This window comes from Fusarium graminearum, chromosome 4 (genome assembly GCF_000240135.3).
Source record: "Fusarium graminearum PH-1 chromosome 4, whole genome shotgun sequence".
NCBI classification, from domain to species: Eukaryota; Fungi; Ascomycota; class Sordariomycetes; order Hypocreales; family Nectriaceae; genus Fusarium; species Fusarium graminearum.
Window position 1 is genome coordinate 4,570,443 of NC_026477.1, and position 16,140 is coordinate 4,586,582.

Sequence of the window (16,140 nt, forward strand, 5' to 3'; positions counted from 1 at the left end):
TTGCAAAGTGAAGCTAATAGATGATTCAAATATATCCTCAGTCAAACAACACCATGTCCATTTGCCTCCAACTTCCTTTCCTTCAGTCTTTGGACCATTTCCACCATCGCGTATATCAGCATCGTTAGTGAAATCAAGGGAATGGATAGGATAGCGTAGATCTTCAGGTCAGGTGTTGCGGACCACTGCATGGGGCTCTCTTGCTTCAAAGATACAAAGCCCATCTGTAGGAAATCCTTCTACACATTAGCTGCATGTTTGATAGTAGTTAAATGAGTCATACCGCAACGAATCCAGCGGGTACAAAGACCAATGCCAAGACTGTGAGCGTCTTCAAGATGTGAGCTTCTCGTTCTGATTTGTTGGCTAGGTGACACATAGCAGACGTATTGCGACTCGTCATTTCTGTGCTGGTCTTGTTGAACTCTCCATTTCTCATGGATACGGTGTCTCTCAACTATTGTAAGTTGTTAGCCATGCCTGTAAGGGACCTTCGGAATAAGATTTCATACCTGATCAGAAGTTGCATTCGCTCGTTTAAGAACCGAAGATGCGTTCAGCAAACCAAACTGGTGTTCAGTATGGCATCGTGCCAGATTCTCCAAGAAGCTCTCGAGAACAACAGCCTGTGGAGATGCACGAGGACTAAGTGTTATAAGATGCTGGACTTTCTTTTGAAAGATTTCTAATGTCAAGATGTTGAGCTCCAAAATGCTGATAACTCTTCGAATTTGATCAGAAAGATATTGAAGATCCTTGAAGTCCCTAGCCGTACTTTGGAGCTTGTCAAACTCATTAAGCTTTTCTGGTTCCACACCAGCCATAATCACCCGGTGTAACTAGTAGGAAGATATCAGCTCTATTACCTTACAATTTGGATTATTAACTTACTAGGTCTGTAATTTCGTGATCCAAATAGTTGATAAACTGGCGCAGATTGTCCTTGATGTTACTAAAGCATGTTGTGTGGAGGTGAGACCAATCCTGCACGAAAACTGAGTCCCCACCACCAGACTCTCGCAGACTTGTGCCGAGTAACCTGCTCACTGCTGTTGGGAGTCTTGCTAGGAGATGAGAGGTCCTACTGTCAATGCGATTGACCTTTTGGTAAATAAGTGCATTGCGGATTGCCCACGGATTGGCACCTTGCTTAATTCCATCTCGTCTATCAATGTATTTCAAAAGGTAACACGATTCTATATTTTCTGTTCAGTACAACACTTTCTCTTTGGACCTTGATGTACAGAGTGAGTCAACGTACCAAATGAAGTCCAAATTGCGTCGCCACCAATGGTAGTATGAGAGTCAAACCCAGCAAATCCCTCGTCACGAGGGAAAGTTCTATTACTAAACGCTGAGATATATTGATACAGCTCGGGGAAAGCACGGAGGGCTGAAAAGAGCTTTATGGCACCGGGCTTTGTTATGGGGAGATGGCTCCATCCGTACGCTGGCTCTAATAAGCTGAGCTTAGTTAGAACATATAGGCTATGAGTATTTTATGTTATTTGGAATACTTGCAAAAAAGAAGCCTTTTCTTTTTTGATCAGGCTGTCCTCGACACAATTTGCAGAAATTGAAGGATCGTGGTATGTCGAGATATGCTCTTCGAGCTGACTGACACTTTCTAAACAATTCTCTTCAATGCCTGCTCCAATTGACATTAGGTCAGTTATTCCTTTGTTAACTTTTGAACTTTCAGTGGCGGCGGAGGCTGTACCTTTTGAGGTTACCTCTGCAACTTCGATTTCGAATCGTTCTTTCGGGTCCGAGAAGACCTTTTCTTGGCCATGCTCGAGACTCTCCGCAGCGGAGGCAGCTCGTACATCATACTGGGTGTTTGGCAACGGCCACATGCCGACTTCAGATATCGAACATGTACTCAGTTTCACTGAAAGGCAAACCTTTGAAAAACAGTTGTGCTTACATACGAAAGCCCTATTTGTACTCTATAAGCTTCTGTTGTGGTGTGGCTGTCTGTGTAGCGAGTATATACTGCCTTACGTTATGCCACGTTAGTTTACCGTATGTCGTGCCCAAGCCTGCCTTGGTAGGCAGGGTAACTCAGGCTCCCTATGATACAGGTGCCCACCGCCTTGCAGGCTATGTGTGAAATCTGTGTGATCAACGGAACGGAATTCACACCGGCGGACTTGCTAGAGTCAGGCTACTTCAAAGTACAGATCAGTACCTTGAACCACCTGCCACGAACGAATGATTGGAAATCTCACTCAAACATTGCCATTGTGCTGTTTTGTCTGTACGCCTTTGAGAATGTGCCTATCAAACAGGATTGTAAAGTGAATAAAACGAATTACTGGCTTAAAATACACTCCCTCTTCTTCATGTTCTCCGATAATAATCCCTTTCTCTTCAAGGTATAACATATCACTTCTTAGCGCCGAAAGTGAGTGCCCTCTTGGGCTGTGACTTTTCTGCCAATATAGTTTGTTGGTCCTATAATTCAAGTCAGACTGGCATGGATTCCAGACTGTGTGAAGCCTACCTCTGTAATTGCCTCTGGCGAAGTGACCTTCCAAGTACCATCCTTGCCGCCCACAAGCTCCTGGAATTCTATTCTCAGCCATGTGTCATTTGTGACAATGCATCACAGTTTCAAAAAATGGACTATGGGGATGAGAGGGTGGCTTTTCCTTACCTCGATGGACCAAACGCCAGTGTCACGTCCTCCAAAGGTCTCAGTCAGCCATGTCACCAGAACATGCTCGCGTACGTATTTTTGGAGAGCTGTTATGACAGCCATGTCGATCCAAGGCAGAACTTTAGAACGGAGGCTTATAAGAACAAGAACTTCGCAGCCGGCTAGGATATCACCAGTTGGATCGCTTTCTGTTAAGTACGCGTTTTCGAATCTCCTCTTTTAATTAGTATTTGCTGTCAAAAGTGAAAAACTCAAATAGACGGGCCTGGGAAAGCCCTCTCCCTTGTTGCCTAAAGAGCCTGGTCAGACCTGACCGACTTTTCAGATACGGGCTGAAAGTACAACCTGGGCTGAAAGCTGAATGTTCTATCGTTCTTGGCGCTCAAGTCATAATGGCGTGTACTGCAGGTATACGAAGGCAACGTAGGCTCGGCGCTTCGTGTCATACCCAGCAGGACCAATGTGACAGTTGGAGACCGGAGTTGATCAACCCGCAGCCAGCCATAGTACGCCACTCACACTCTGACCGGGCGAGAAGGGGGAGCCTGATTTTCAAGCTTCCTTTGATAATGTGATGAGTGTCTCATCAATCCAGCCACAGTTCTCCTCTTCGTGATAAAATAAGACTTTAGCAGGTCTTGGCGCGATGGCATTGGCTGATCAATCCCTTTCGGAATGCATTGCGACACCACTATTGTAAACAATGTCGAGCCGCCGTGTCCCTTGCAATTACCTCAGCCTTGGGCCTCCTTGCTTCGAGGACGGGGAAACAATTTCCAAGCCTTCAGCCGCCTGGACGTCTTGGCGGAGCCTGGTTCGCGTCCATGGTTCGCAAGTTGTGCCTCACATTCACAATGTCTTTGGCTACTGATAATCAGTCTGCCCCCTTTGTGTCAAGATAGTAGTGTGACATTGTCCCTCACTGAAAGTTTTACTATAACTCCTTTGAATCTTCTGCAAACAGCCTTTCGTCAAGTTCGCATATGACGGACCAAGAACATGGCATCCGAAAATGACATTCCTGCAATGAGCAACGGTCCTGGTCCTTTCAAAGCACGTGCTCCTGATGGTGAAACGGACCTACCGCCTCATTAGGAAGGTTTAGGGTCCTTTGATGTGTTTTCGCTCATCGTCAACAAGATGATAGGCACCGGTATCTATACATCCCCCGCTATAGTGTACCAATTGACAGGAAGCAAGAGTATTACGCTGGGTTTGTTTGTTGTTGGTTTTCTGTATTGCCTGATGAGGTGGGGAGTTCGTCCTTCAACTTGCAGCATCTCATACTAACATATCAACAGCACTGCCATCTATCTCCAATATGCTCACGCTCTTCCGTACAACGGCGGCGAACTGATATATGTGAGGCTCTCTTATTTTATTTATGGTCCATGAGAAAGCTAACGGAAGCAGCTCGATGAGATCACATCCTCAGAGAAACCCACCTATGCTGATACGCCAACAAACGTGACACCAACAAATGCGAATACTCAGCCGGAAAACATTGAGCTCCAACATTTGCCACCAGGTGATACAAGAGCTCGTTCCAGTGGCCCATCAGCAAGGTTTACTCCATGGTACAAGAAGTTGCTGGGTGATGGTCTGTTAGCTTACATCATCTACTCTCTGGCATTCATCATGTTCTTCAACTCAGCAACCAACAGCCAGCAATTCGGCCGCATGATTCTTCTTTGCCTCCATGCAAATAAAGAGGATAATGGCTATGACATTAAGAAGGATCAGCACCTCATGCGATATATCGCTGTCTCAATCGTTTCTATCATTTGCCTTGCACAGTTCTTTAGTCCTGCGTTTGGTCGAAGATTGAACAAGTTTCTCGCCGTGGTCAAAATTGGCTTCCTACTTGGATTACTTGCTGTTGGACTGGCTGCACTCGGTCGTGACTTCGACAGTCAGAGCAGTGCTGGTTCCTCTTTGGACAGAACTGGGGATTGGGCTGAGCGACGTGAAGTTCGTTCCAAGGTCTCCTTCGCCAAAGCACTGCTTGTTGTTCTTTTCAGTTTTGAGGGCTGGGAAAATGCTACCTTCGTCGCCGGAGAGATCCCTCGAAACCAACAGCAGAATCTACGCCGAGGGTTTCTCGCCGCTGCTGTTACTGTTGGTTCCCTTTATCTCATTGTCATTGCTGTCTCGGTAAGTTACTTCAGCATTCAGTCAAACCTGTGGAATTCGTCGATAAGTGTCTTACTGATTACAGCTCAACTCACTTTCATGGGAAAAAGTGGACGGTGCTGACAATATCAACTACGCCCCCATGGTACGTCGAATAATTTCAAAGATCCTCATGTAGTAATATGACTAATATTTCTCTGCCCTCCAGCTCAGTGGAGATACGGCAACAGCAAAAAGAGCGTGGGCTATTGTTATAAGCATCTCTGCTTTTGGGAGTCTCAATGCCATCATCTATACGTTCTCAAGAGGTATTTTCACTTAATCCCACGGCGACCGACCAACACACTCTCTTGCTAACAAGCTCATTAGTAAAACAGGTTATCGGACAGGCTGAAGTTCTTCCGTGGTCGCAATTTCTCAAAAAGGATGACTGCTTGGACAGAAAGCCAAGATCGCAACGGAATGCGTTCCGCTTCAAGTCTCCACAGGGCGGTTTGATTGCACATTGGCTCGGCACTGTAGCCTTGATTGCTGTCTCGGCTTCAATTTCAAGTACCCTTGAATCTATTGGCCTAGCTGGCTACATACAGACTTACACCCATTGTTTCATTCTGAGTAAGTTGAAAAGACAGCCACTGAACAAATACCAGATCTAATGTATCCTCCAGTGGTTCTCGGATTCGGGTATTTTAAACTCAAGCACCAACATGAATTTCTCAACTCTGCTGGGAATGGACAACAGCCAGCTCCCACTGGACGGTTTGTCGAGGCGCTGGTCCTTGTTTGCACCCCCATATATATCCTTCTGAATCTCGCCATCCTCGTGATCAACGTCGTGCCCCCTTATAAGAGCACTGGTAATGAGAAGAGCGTATTTCCAGGCTACGGCTATCCTCTGATTGTCGTGAGCTTGGTCATAGTTGGCACACTATATCACTTGTTGTTTTTCGGGGCGGTTTGTCGATCCTACGAATCTATATCCTCCGACGATGAGAGTGAAGGCGATTGCCCATGTCCACGCGTGGTTGAAGGAATAGTCAGCCCTGCAAGTCCATTGAACTTGATGAAGCATGCAGGTGTTGTGTGTGAGATGAAAAAGGATTATTACTACAACAAGGAAAGGGAAAGGGTTTTCAGATTCGGACGACGTTGGAGAATGAAGTATTCTCTCCAAGGATATGATTCTGCAGTTCGTTATCCACTCCTCGACTACGCTGGCATAGCAAGCTAACACGAAAATAGAGTTATAATGCACCAACTCAGGATAATGAAGGGCTTACCATTGCTATGTTCTTATACTGGACTTTTGGCGGAACACGTTTGAAGAAAGATAGAACACCTTGGGCTAAACTTAAAAACTGGGCTAATTTCAAAAGGCTTGCGGGTATAACCCCCAAGCCTGCACAACATCGGGAAAACCAAGGGCAAGGGTCTGTTGTGGCAAGATAGTGGCGTTGTGAGCTGAGCTGTTTACTTCCAGCTATTCAGCTAGCCACCGGTAGCCACAGGCTTTCGGGCATTCCAATATCAGTAGATACCATGCACTCAATGGTGTGAGAACCGCTGAATAGCTTCCTTTATTTTCTCTATGCCTTACTACCACGCTCCGCACTCATGGAAAGTGAAACTGAATCATTTCAAAGAATAGCAATATCACATGCGGCAACGTAACAGTTAACATACACTTCTCAATAATTACTTAAATAGCTAGGCATCAAGCTTCATAATTCAGCCAATAATCGCATATGCAACATTCTGGATGTTCCTGGGCCCAGCTGAAGATCACGGAGTCGCCTGACTCCCATGCAGTGAAGCAATCTAGATTAAATATAGGCATAAAGATAAGGCATGGAGTTAGCGACAGGCTGTTAAAGGCGCTGATGAGCTCAAAATTACTTTTTAATAATTGGATCTTCTTTGTAACTCTTGTTACGACCTAACTGATCCCCATGCACGTGAGATAAGGTACCCACCTTTTTTACCCAATTAAGATAGACCTACCCTATATAAGTCGAACGGACTTTATTCGACTTGCTTATAGCATTAGTTAGTACAGTAGCTTACTAGCTATTAATAAGACTTCTTTACCTAAATACGCTTAACCTACTCTATTTACTATTAAGAGATATAATATTTCGTAACGCTTAGTGATAACGCTTTATGACTCTGCTAATATAAACCAGTATGGACTAGTTTATCTCGCAGAAACCTTCGCCTGTTACACTACACCTGATCATTATAGTGCAGGTGAGAATCTGTATTATTGAGAACGATAGGACTTATTTTAGTACTTCTAGGCATAAGATAACAATTTTAAAAATATTTTAATAATAAAGTTTAATTTTATTACTCATTTTAATGGATTACTGCTCAGGCTGTGAATGCCTCCTCTCCGACTCGATGTATGACGGCAGTGAACTGGAATACCTCACACTGCTCTCCGGGAACCCAATATCCTCGGCGTCAGGCTGCACATCACCTTTCTGCTCCTCCACTGTCAGCTGAACCGGCAGTACCAGCTTTAGAGTTGCTGATGCAACATTAACAGTTAGATGTAGTTGGTATGTCCTGGCGATCAGGCAAGAATAAAAAGTAGGCAAAAACATTTTCTTATTGCTCGCAAAATTCGTAATGGGTATCTTGATATGGCTGCTGAATGTCTCGCGGGTCTCAGTGACAACATTGTCTGTCTGCTTTGGTGAATCTTTCTCCCAGCTCAATCCAATTTCCGTCTTCTTCAGCAGAGTCTCGGAGCTATTGTAACAGTCTCTCGCGTTGACGATGTGAGGCAGCTGTTGCATGGGCTCGTCCTGTGACCATGTTTCTGACTCTATCTTTGCAGATACACTGCATATTTGCGGCAGACTAGTCTCATGATTGCACAAATTCAATCTGAGAGATGTTACCACCGTTGTAGGATGAAAACTCTTTCCACTCGAGTCGAGAACAATTGCAGTAGGTTGGTCTGCGCATAATGTGATTTCACCCCAAGAGCGACCAAAGACACCGGATTTGAGATGTTTAGACGACCCAAACTTGAAATTTCTATTTTCTGTAGAGATCTTCAGATGCGAGTGTCGGATATGACCTGGCAAGAACTGAATGGTCTCTTTGGCCTCCATCTTGGCATACTCAGGGTTGGCCGAGTCCCAGACCTGGGCAACAACGCCGTAGTCAACGCGCACACCCCTTGGGATCATCGCATCACTTTCCCAGCCGGTGACACTGGGTGGAAGATGCGAGTGCATTTCGCGTGTTTCTCGCCATATGACGTTATGTGAGCAAGCCTCTGTACCGAGGGTAGTGGGAAGGACAAAGTAAAAGGGAACGGTGTAAGTCTCATTTGGCTGAAGAACTTTATTGGCTGGTAATATCGCCTGCTCAATCGGCATTTGCAGATCAAGTAATCGATGCCATGTCTCAAACAATAGAGTGGCGTTGGGGCGCTCAACACTGGAGTCGCAAACAAACTTTATTGAGATGCTGGTGAAAGGAGTTTGCTTCTTGGGCTTGATGATAACAGTGCCCATAACTATAGAGCCAGGGCGATAGCGTTTTGATGCGTAGTGATGCTGAATATGAATAGTCAAGCCATTTTTCTTTGGGGGTAAGATATAATTAAGGCTCTGTAGGGCTGATGGATCGAGTGGGCTAAGTACCGGGCGTGTCTGGAGAGGGACGCCGGTTCTTTGGGTGTAGGGAGGCTCCATATTGACGATGTGATCTGACATGTTAATTTTATTCGGCCTTGTTATATACTTTCTGCCTGAATAAGTATCTGCACTTTTCTCGATGAGTTGTCGTGATTGACCAAGGCAAGTGACTCACTAATTCTGCGTAATACTGGTCATCGGCTTGATCTGACCCGACTGCATTGCCTGGCACTAACATGGGCGTCGTTACAGACCGCGTAATTGAGTCACTGGGTGTCGCAAACACAGTCATCACTAATATTGTTCAATCGCTAGCCAATTAAAACACAATTAGCGTCAAGCAGCGTTCACATTAAAAGGCCTTTATTATGCACCATGTTAGTACAGCACGGCACGTATGATCCGAATTGAGGTAGTGTTCCGTCCAGGCTGATTAATACTTGACGACTACGCTAGACCCCAGAGATCGAAGCGTTGTTATTGGAGGAAAAAGGTATCGTCAAGAGATAGAATCATCCACGACAGCGGAATTCATAAGTGCTCACGCAATCCTCTTGATTTACAATCTAGCAGCCTGGAGATAATGAACGCTGCTCCACTTGCAATGTCTCACGGGTACCTTGATTTGGACTTGCAATCAGGAATCCAAGTTTGATGGCTTTCATAGTCAAGACTGTAATATATTGTAAGCTAAGATAACATCGTAGTAACATGTCCTGGGAAGGAGCATTCTATAGAAATTGTTTAAAACATTTTGCACTATGCTGGTTATTGCTGTCCACTATTGCGGACGTAACAGATTGAATCACGGCAGAGCCGAGCCAAGGACTTGATACATCAATCTTCAACGGACATACTGTTTATCATTTCAGGATAACCTCTCGATAATCAAAAAAAAAAAAAAAAAAGCAAAGCCGTCCGTCCGTCAAGACCGACAAAAACATACAACACCGGGGATTCGCTGGTCGTCACCGACTCAACTACTAATCCAGCGCTTCGCAGCTTGACTATGGGAGAGCGAACGGGGAGAATTCAATAGCCAAGCTGCTCTTACCTCTCAAAAATGAGACTTGCCGACATGTATCCGGGCACCAGAAATCGTGATCGATCAGTACAAAACTGCTCCGAAGATCGGCTTCTATGTTCTTGTGGTATCTACTGCCGTTATCTTCCTGTCACCGTTATTAACCGTAGCATCTCCTGTCGGAGACGATTCCAGTTGCAATAACGGCAATTTACCTACCTTGGCTTTACTTCCACACCTCCCTTCACGCAGCCCTAGTTCCCACTTATATACTAAATTCATGCTGCCGTTAGTGTCAAGCTCTTAATTTCGATCATAGAAGCGCTAACGATTGATTATATTCAAGTAAAATTAAATTTACAATCGGAATTTTAGAACTTGTAATATTACCGTCCAGTTTCCTTTTAACGCTTTATGCTTTCTCTTGACCTCAACCTTCTATACCTTTTCCTTATACTGATACGTATAGACGTGCGCTTTACTTAGCCTCGCCTCTTGCCTCACTTTATTTACTAGCTAAGATGGAACAGGTACCACTTCTGCATCTGGACCAAGGCAGCCTATGATAAACCCGCAGCTCACATACACGGCAAAATTCCTTTGAACACTTAGATTACAGGATTAATATTAAATATTACTATTACTATGTTTATTAAAAGATGTCAATTCCATCTCCGTACCTTCATCAGGCCTGGAGATTAACACTGAAGATAATGCATTTCCATGCCTAGGCTCGTGGATAACTGGCAGTATGTATCTTTGATGAGCTGTAGCACTAGGGTAAGGAAAAGCCCTGCATAATTTGCTTTTGCTGCCTAAAGATACCAAACTTGTCGTGCGACTCGGCGGTAAGAAATAAGAACTTGAACCATTGTCCATTTGCCTAATGTTACAACGTAGACAAGATGAGCGGCACCACCTGTTGGCATTAACCGGGCGACAATCCAATTGCAATGTCATCCCATTAGCTGACGTTTTCCTTCGTCTGCCATCCTCTAGGAAAGAATACATTCTCTCCGCCCTACTTACCGCGACAAACGCCAATGTAGCTGCTCACACACGCCATTTGCCTCGCACCTGAGGAGCAGTTGCCTTATTATGAATTTCCTCGCCAATCATGTAACCCAACCTGCTGCAAGTTGCTGCATACGGGCGTCGGGAAGGCTTACTAATAGAATCCTTACCTATCCCCAGGGCCTAGTTTATGCTTGCTGCTACCAAGAGCATACAGACCTTACCATATGCCATCTTAAATACTCCTCCGTTATAATTACCTATTTGTATAATATTATACAATGTGTACATCAAAACGCACATCAATGTTTCACAGAATTACGCTAAGCCATATTCGTATCGTATCAAAGATATTCATTGAGTGACAATTTGAGGTTATCACTAGAAGCTTTATGCTTATCGACTTGAAAAATATATTGTTACTCCTTATGTTTACAGATTGTTTATCTTGCATTTGATCCTTAAGTCTTCCGCAAGGATAGATATCATATGTCAGCAATGGCTCTTGCTTTATACGACTCCACATGACAATGCCGAGTATTGCCCTACGAAGCCGGCACCTCGTTTGCCATGCTGAGACTGTGAACTTGCCGGGGCCATTAAACTGGTCTATGTCCTAATTTTGGTGGCAAGTTGCCATATAGCGGTCAACGAGAATCAAGATGCATCTAATTTTATTGAGTAATATTTCTATACTTGAAAACTGATTTGAAGAACAGCTTGTAAATACCCTTTTACTTCTGTCGTAAAAGCACTAACTGCTGTCTCCTTTTATACCTTGAGTTAGCTTACTAGTAATATATGAAAATATTAATAATTAAGTTAAGAATGAAACTCGGACTATTTTAGTTATTATAGTTAGTTATAGTAATGTAATAATTTAACTTAGTACTTAAAATTGGAGATTGCTATGAGTATTGAATTTCAAGACATTTAATAAAACAAACGGATAGAAGTTAAGCTCCCTCCGGAGTATAGTATACCAATGCTAATTCATAGCTCCATGTCGTAGCAAAACACCTACCACGGGCTTTTCATTGTATATCTGAGCCAAGGTGAGGGATGTTCTGCCAGACTCGTCTCTTGCATTAACATTAGCGCCCTTCTCAAGCAATAGCTCAAGAATCTCATGCTCAGAAGATATTACAGCTATAAGCAGTGCTGTCCAGCCGTTTTTATCTTTTGCTTCAATATCAGCACCCTTCTCAAGCAATAGATTGAGAATCTTATGCTTAGAAAATGTTGCAGCTATAAGCAGTGCTGTCCAGCCGTTTTTATCTTTTGCTTCAATATCAGCACCCTTCTCAAGCAATAGATTGAGAATCTTATGCTTAGAAAATGTTGCAGCTATAAGCAGTGCTGTCCAGCCGGCTTTACTTTTTGCTTCAATATCAGCACCCTTCTCAAGCAATAGCTCAAGAATCTCATGCTTAGAATATCTTGCAGCTATAAGCAGTGCTGTCCAGCCGTTTTTATCTTTTGCTTCAATATCAGCACCCTTCTCAAGCAATAGATTGAGAATCTTATGCTTAGAAAATATTACAGCTATAAGCAGTGCTGTACTGCCGATTCTATCTTTTGCTTCAATATCAGCACCCTTCTCAAGCAATAGCCGCGTTGATTCTATATTGCCACACATAGCAGATGTGTGTAATGGTGATTTACCATTGTAAAACGCAGCAGGACTAACCCCTTGATCGAGAAGCATTTTGACGTCGTTGACACGTCCTCGACGGGCTGCATCATGTAGCCGTTTGATGTTCAATAACGTTTCAGACTTGTTTTCCGCAAACGGGCGGTTACGTGTCCCAGTATAGACATCTGCAGTTGCCTCATTTACTGTTGCAGTCTCAAAACTTCCCTGTGATGGAGCCTGTTGTCTTGGTGGATTAGACGCACAGTGTCTCTCATCATACTGCCCTTGTGATACTGGCTGGGAAGATAGTGTGGAAATCTCTGTTGTGGCACCTTGTGTAACGCCATCGTCATCCATGGAGCTTCTCCTGGAAGATATTGTCGAAGGTCTATGGTGATTAGCTACCATTTCTGAATGAATAAATCTTCAAGCATACCGACTTTGTGTGCCAGATTCTGGAGCACTTGGAAATAAAGCCTGGATCCAAGCATGATCCATCGCCATGGCGAAGTTCGATCTTGTCCCCGGCTCGGGCCTCAACGTCTCGCGAATAAAAGCTTGGCCTTCTTCAGTTACGCCATAATGCTCCAGAAAAGCGCGAGGGAAAGGCTCCCCCGAGTTCTGAGCAAACTTTATCGTGGAGGCAGGGGTTTGAAATGGAACGGCGTTTGTCAGTATGAAGAAAATAGTAATCCCCAAGGACCATAAATCTGCCTCTCGATAGTCGCTAGTAAGTATTTCGGAAGAGTTTACATGAAAAAGCTCAGGTGCCATGTAGAGCATAGTGCCGACCGATGAAGTGGTGATGTTAGGATCTACACCGATCCTTTTGCTGATGCCGAAATCACCTAGCTTGACCCACCATGAACCTTGGGTGTCGGGGTGTGGGTGGCTGTAGATTAGAATATTCTGTGGAATAAGTTAGCCATCCTCCCTTAAAACCATGTTCGTTATTCTTACTTGGGGTTTTATGTCGCGATGGGCAAATCCTTCCGTATGCATGGCTGCGATAGCTGACAGAAGCTGACAGGTGATCTGACGACAATCTTCTTCGGGTAAGCCCTGATGTTTGCGAACGTAGCTGTACAAATCTCCTGCTGGAAAATATTCCATGGCCATGTATAGCTTGGTCGATGATGCGAACCATCCTAGCAACTTCACAAAGTATTTCGAATACTAACATTATCAGTTTTTCAAATATAGACAAGACAAGGCAAGACGAGTATATGGCCAACATACTCTGTCATGGGAGAATTTCACGATGGCTCCAAGCTCACTCTCGTAACGTCGCTTTGGGTCACCTCCTTGTAATCGGATCTTCTTTACGGCGCGTTCAGTAAAACGTCGACCGCCATCGACACAAGTCTCTAGAACAACCTCGCTCTGACCACCTTGGCCTATTGTGCGAATCTTCTTCCAACGCTCGCGCCGTTGTGGAGCTGATGGAGGCGTGTCTGGATCATTGTGCAGGTGGACAGTGAGATTACCTTCGTAATACGTTTTCAGTTTGTAGTCTCGAATAATTTCGGATAGATTTTCGTCTATTAGACTCTGCATATCGGGATGTTGCTGTCACCACGTCTTGAGTCGACTGGTGAAGTGGGCCAAAAGAAAGCTATGTGACGCGAAAAAAGCGTCCAAGGTTGAAAATGGTTGTCCTGAGTCATGTAGTTTTTGACTGGTACAGGGTCAGCTGCTACGCGTCATTTGTTTTTCCGTTACATGCCTGCAGCTATGCTGTTGTTATATCTGTTGGTTCTAGGTCGCCCCTTTTGTTTGCATGACATGAGAGAGGGGCTAGGCTGACTTGAGGGGCCAGCTGAAATGAACATGATAACTCATGATAACTTATTTGCTTCTTGTTGTCTTTCTTACTACCAGACGGTATCAGGTCAGAATTTTGCTGCCATTGTTCCTTTTCTTTCTTCCTCAGCCCTTGTATGGGAGAAGAAGTGAAAAAGGCTTACTAAAGCTCAATCCTGCAATATTTTACCTGGATGTATCACTAGCTGCATAATGGTCACTCATACTTGATGCGACGCATATAACATTGACACTGGAGATGTTTCTACGGTTCCTCTCGTCTCTCTTCAACTTTAAATCCTAGTAATTGATAACACTCATCACTTCCACGATCTTTTTTACATATCGCGAGCCGACTTCAACCCCACAATCATCCTCAAAATCACGAGGATCACCAAACTCCGTGTTACCCTCATCCAGACAGGTTAAGCAAGTCTCGACTACCTTGCTGTATATGTCGCCCATAGTAACTCTCAATTCGTTTCGGCTCAAAGAGATCAGTCGCTCTTTGATAGCTTCCGGGTCAAGATCCCGCAGATTTCTTGATATCTGTGGATTGCCTGAATCGTAGTGAACAATCGACTGCCACAGGCCAATCTCGAGAAGGCAAACACCAAGACTGTAGATGTCGTGCTGCATGACAAACGTAACCTCAGCACCACTTGCTCGAGATGGATGTTGATAGACAGAGTCCTTCTGGTTTGCTTTGGAAGTGTTCGTTGGTGTCTCAACGTGTCGAAGGAGCTGAAATCCAACCAAACACACCAACAAATCATTATTTGTCTGCTCGGAATGCCTCAAAAGCAGTATAGTCTCAGGGGTAATGCTTTTGTGAACAAATTCGTAAAGGTGAATGTAGTAGACAGCGGTTACCAGCTGACGAGCAATCTTTAGTCGCATGGTGAGCGAGTGAGGCATATAACCTGAAAGAAGGAGCTGCCTACAGCTTTGAACTTTATCGTAACCGTCTGGAAGTCTAAAAACAAACACTAGGGATTCTTTCTTGGGTAGCCGCACAATCCCTCTGCATTTCAGCGTTCCAAAAGTAAAAGGGTTTGAGTCTCTGAGACGCGATGCAAGTTGTCGAGCATCCCTCAATGTAACGCTTGTTGAGGAGACAGAGTCAAGGATGAATCGTTTGTTATCCTCTTTCTTAGTGGCGAAGACTGCGTTGCAATGTGGGATAGGTGCTGTTTCTAGAGTCGCAAGTACCTTCTCTGCAAGAAGATCCGACCGGTTCTCACCGAAAGCTTGACGAAATTTTAAACCCTCGTAAGCTGGTTCCTCCCGATTTCGACCTCCGACTTTTGGACTGTTTTGGAGCACTTGATCGACAGCTGGGGGAGCTGTTTTGATGACCTGGAACCATGAAGGTTCAAATCGCTGCTGCCACGATTCAAGATCTGCTACAGTGCTTTCGAGAGTCTCTCGTAGACTGAGAAAATTCAAGGCTTTGACGCGTTTTGATGACCCATACTTCTCAGACTTTGAGATGGCTCCGATGGCAGCTTCAAGTTTCGATCGGAGGATACTCAGGATTCGTGTCTGGAGCTTCTGATCGTCGTAATTCAAACCGTGCTCGAGTTCTTTGACAATTTCTAGCTGGCTCGCAATTCGCGACCAGCAGATTTCAATCCTCACGCATAGTTCGTTGACTATAACGTCAGTCTGGTCATAATCTTTGCAGGCTTGGACCAGATATTTGCCGCATCTGGGACAATGAGTAAGGGCATGTAATCAAACGTCTGCCATAACAAACTGGCGACAGACCAAACTCACTTAATGCAAACATCGATTGTGCCAGCGATGCCAGCGATACCCAGAGCCAATCCAGCTACTTCAGCCATGGCGAGCCTGTATATAGGGGCGGTACTGGCTTGACCGTTATCAGGCGTTTATGAGGTGACTTTTGTTTTTGGGGGGGGGGGGCACATAAAACAATAGTAAGGAAGCCTTGTAATTTCTTGAGAGTGGATTTACAGGGGAATCTGTGCTGTAATAACCCGAGTTTCAAGCCCCCTGCACATTGGGCTTGCTTAGGTTAGCAGATGGGCCAGGCACAACCAACACGGCTCACATCCATGCTTAAATACACTTGGTGACTTGGTCACCAAGTCTCATGAATTAGATGTAAGCGCCCGTGCTGGGCAAGAGCTGTATCTAGTGCTGAGCAGAAGCTAGAAACTGCTGGTAGCGCTGGACGAGATTTTGCATG

The 16,140-nt window shown here is 44.6% G+C and overlaps 5 protein-coding genes and 1 non-coding gene across 6 annotated transcripts; 1 reads left to right on the forward strand and 5 right to left on the reverse strand.

Annotated features, from left to right (window-relative positions):
* Positions 1-41: 41 nt before the first annotated feature.
* FGSG_07813 (uncharacterized protein) lies at positions 42-1,856 on the reverse strand (the record flags this gene model as incomplete). The annotated part of the gene is made up of 6 exons (XM_011329336.1): positions 42-224; positions 284-457; positions 513-839; positions 892-1,196; positions 1,262-1,456; positions 1,721-1,856. 6 exons carry the CDS (start codon positions 1,854-1,856, stop codon positions 42-44), a joined length of 1,320 nt encoding a protein of 439 aa, XP_011327638.1.
* Positions 1,857-4,300: 2,444 nt separating this feature from the next.
* Positions 4,301-6,574, forward strand: FGSG_07814 (uncharacterized protein; the record flags this gene model as incomplete). The annotated part of the gene is made up of 7 exons (XM_011329337.1): positions 4,301-4,816; positions 4,881-4,940; positions 5,004-5,103; positions 5,165-5,410; positions 5,446-5,699; positions 6,172-6,225; positions 6,503-6,574. The coding sequence occupies 7 exons, from the start codon at positions 4,301-4,303 to the stop codon at positions 6,572-6,574; spliced, it is 1,302 nt and encodes a 433-aa protein (XP_011327639.1).
* Positions 6,575-7,122: 548 nt separating this feature from the next.
* FGSG_07815 (uncharacterized protein) lies at positions 7,123-8,505 on the reverse strand (the record flags this gene model as incomplete). Its single annotated transcript, XM_011329338.1, has 1 exon — positions 7,123-8,505. One exon carries the CDS (start codon positions 8,503-8,505, stop codon positions 7,159-7,161), a length of 1,347 nt encoding a protein of 448 aa, XP_011327640.1. The 3' UTR covers positions 7,123-7,158.
* Positions 8,506-9,387: 882 nt separating this feature from the next.
* FGSG_20042 lies at positions 9,388-9,505 on the reverse strand. Its single transcript, XR_893043.1, has one exon. It is a non-coding gene; the product is annotated as a 5S ribosomal RNA (ribosomal RNA).
* A 1,803-nt stretch (positions 9,506-11,308) lies between these two features.
* Positions 11,309-13,679, reverse strand: FGSG_07816 (uncharacterized protein; the record flags this gene model as incomplete). Its single annotated transcript, XM_011329339.1, has 6 exons — positions 11,309-11,326; positions 11,511-12,109; positions 12,152-12,489; positions 12,559-13,031; positions 13,083-13,298; positions 13,362-13,679. The coding sequence occupies 6 exons, from the start codon at positions 13,677-13,679 to the stop codon at positions 11,309-11,311; spliced, it is 1,962 nt and encodes a 653-aa protein (XP_011327641.1).
* A 546-nt stretch (positions 13,680-14,225) lies between these two features.
* FGSG_07817 (uncharacterized protein) lies at positions 14,226-15,772 on the reverse strand (the record flags this gene model as incomplete). Its single annotated transcript, XM_011329340.1, has 3 exons — positions 14,226-14,621; positions 14,691-15,636; positions 15,705-15,772. The coding sequence occupies 3 exons, from the start codon at positions 15,770-15,772 to the stop codon at positions 14,226-14,228; spliced, it is 1,410 nt and encodes a 469-aa protein (XP_011327642.1).
* Between the last annotated feature and the right edge of the window lie 368 nt (positions 15,773-16,140).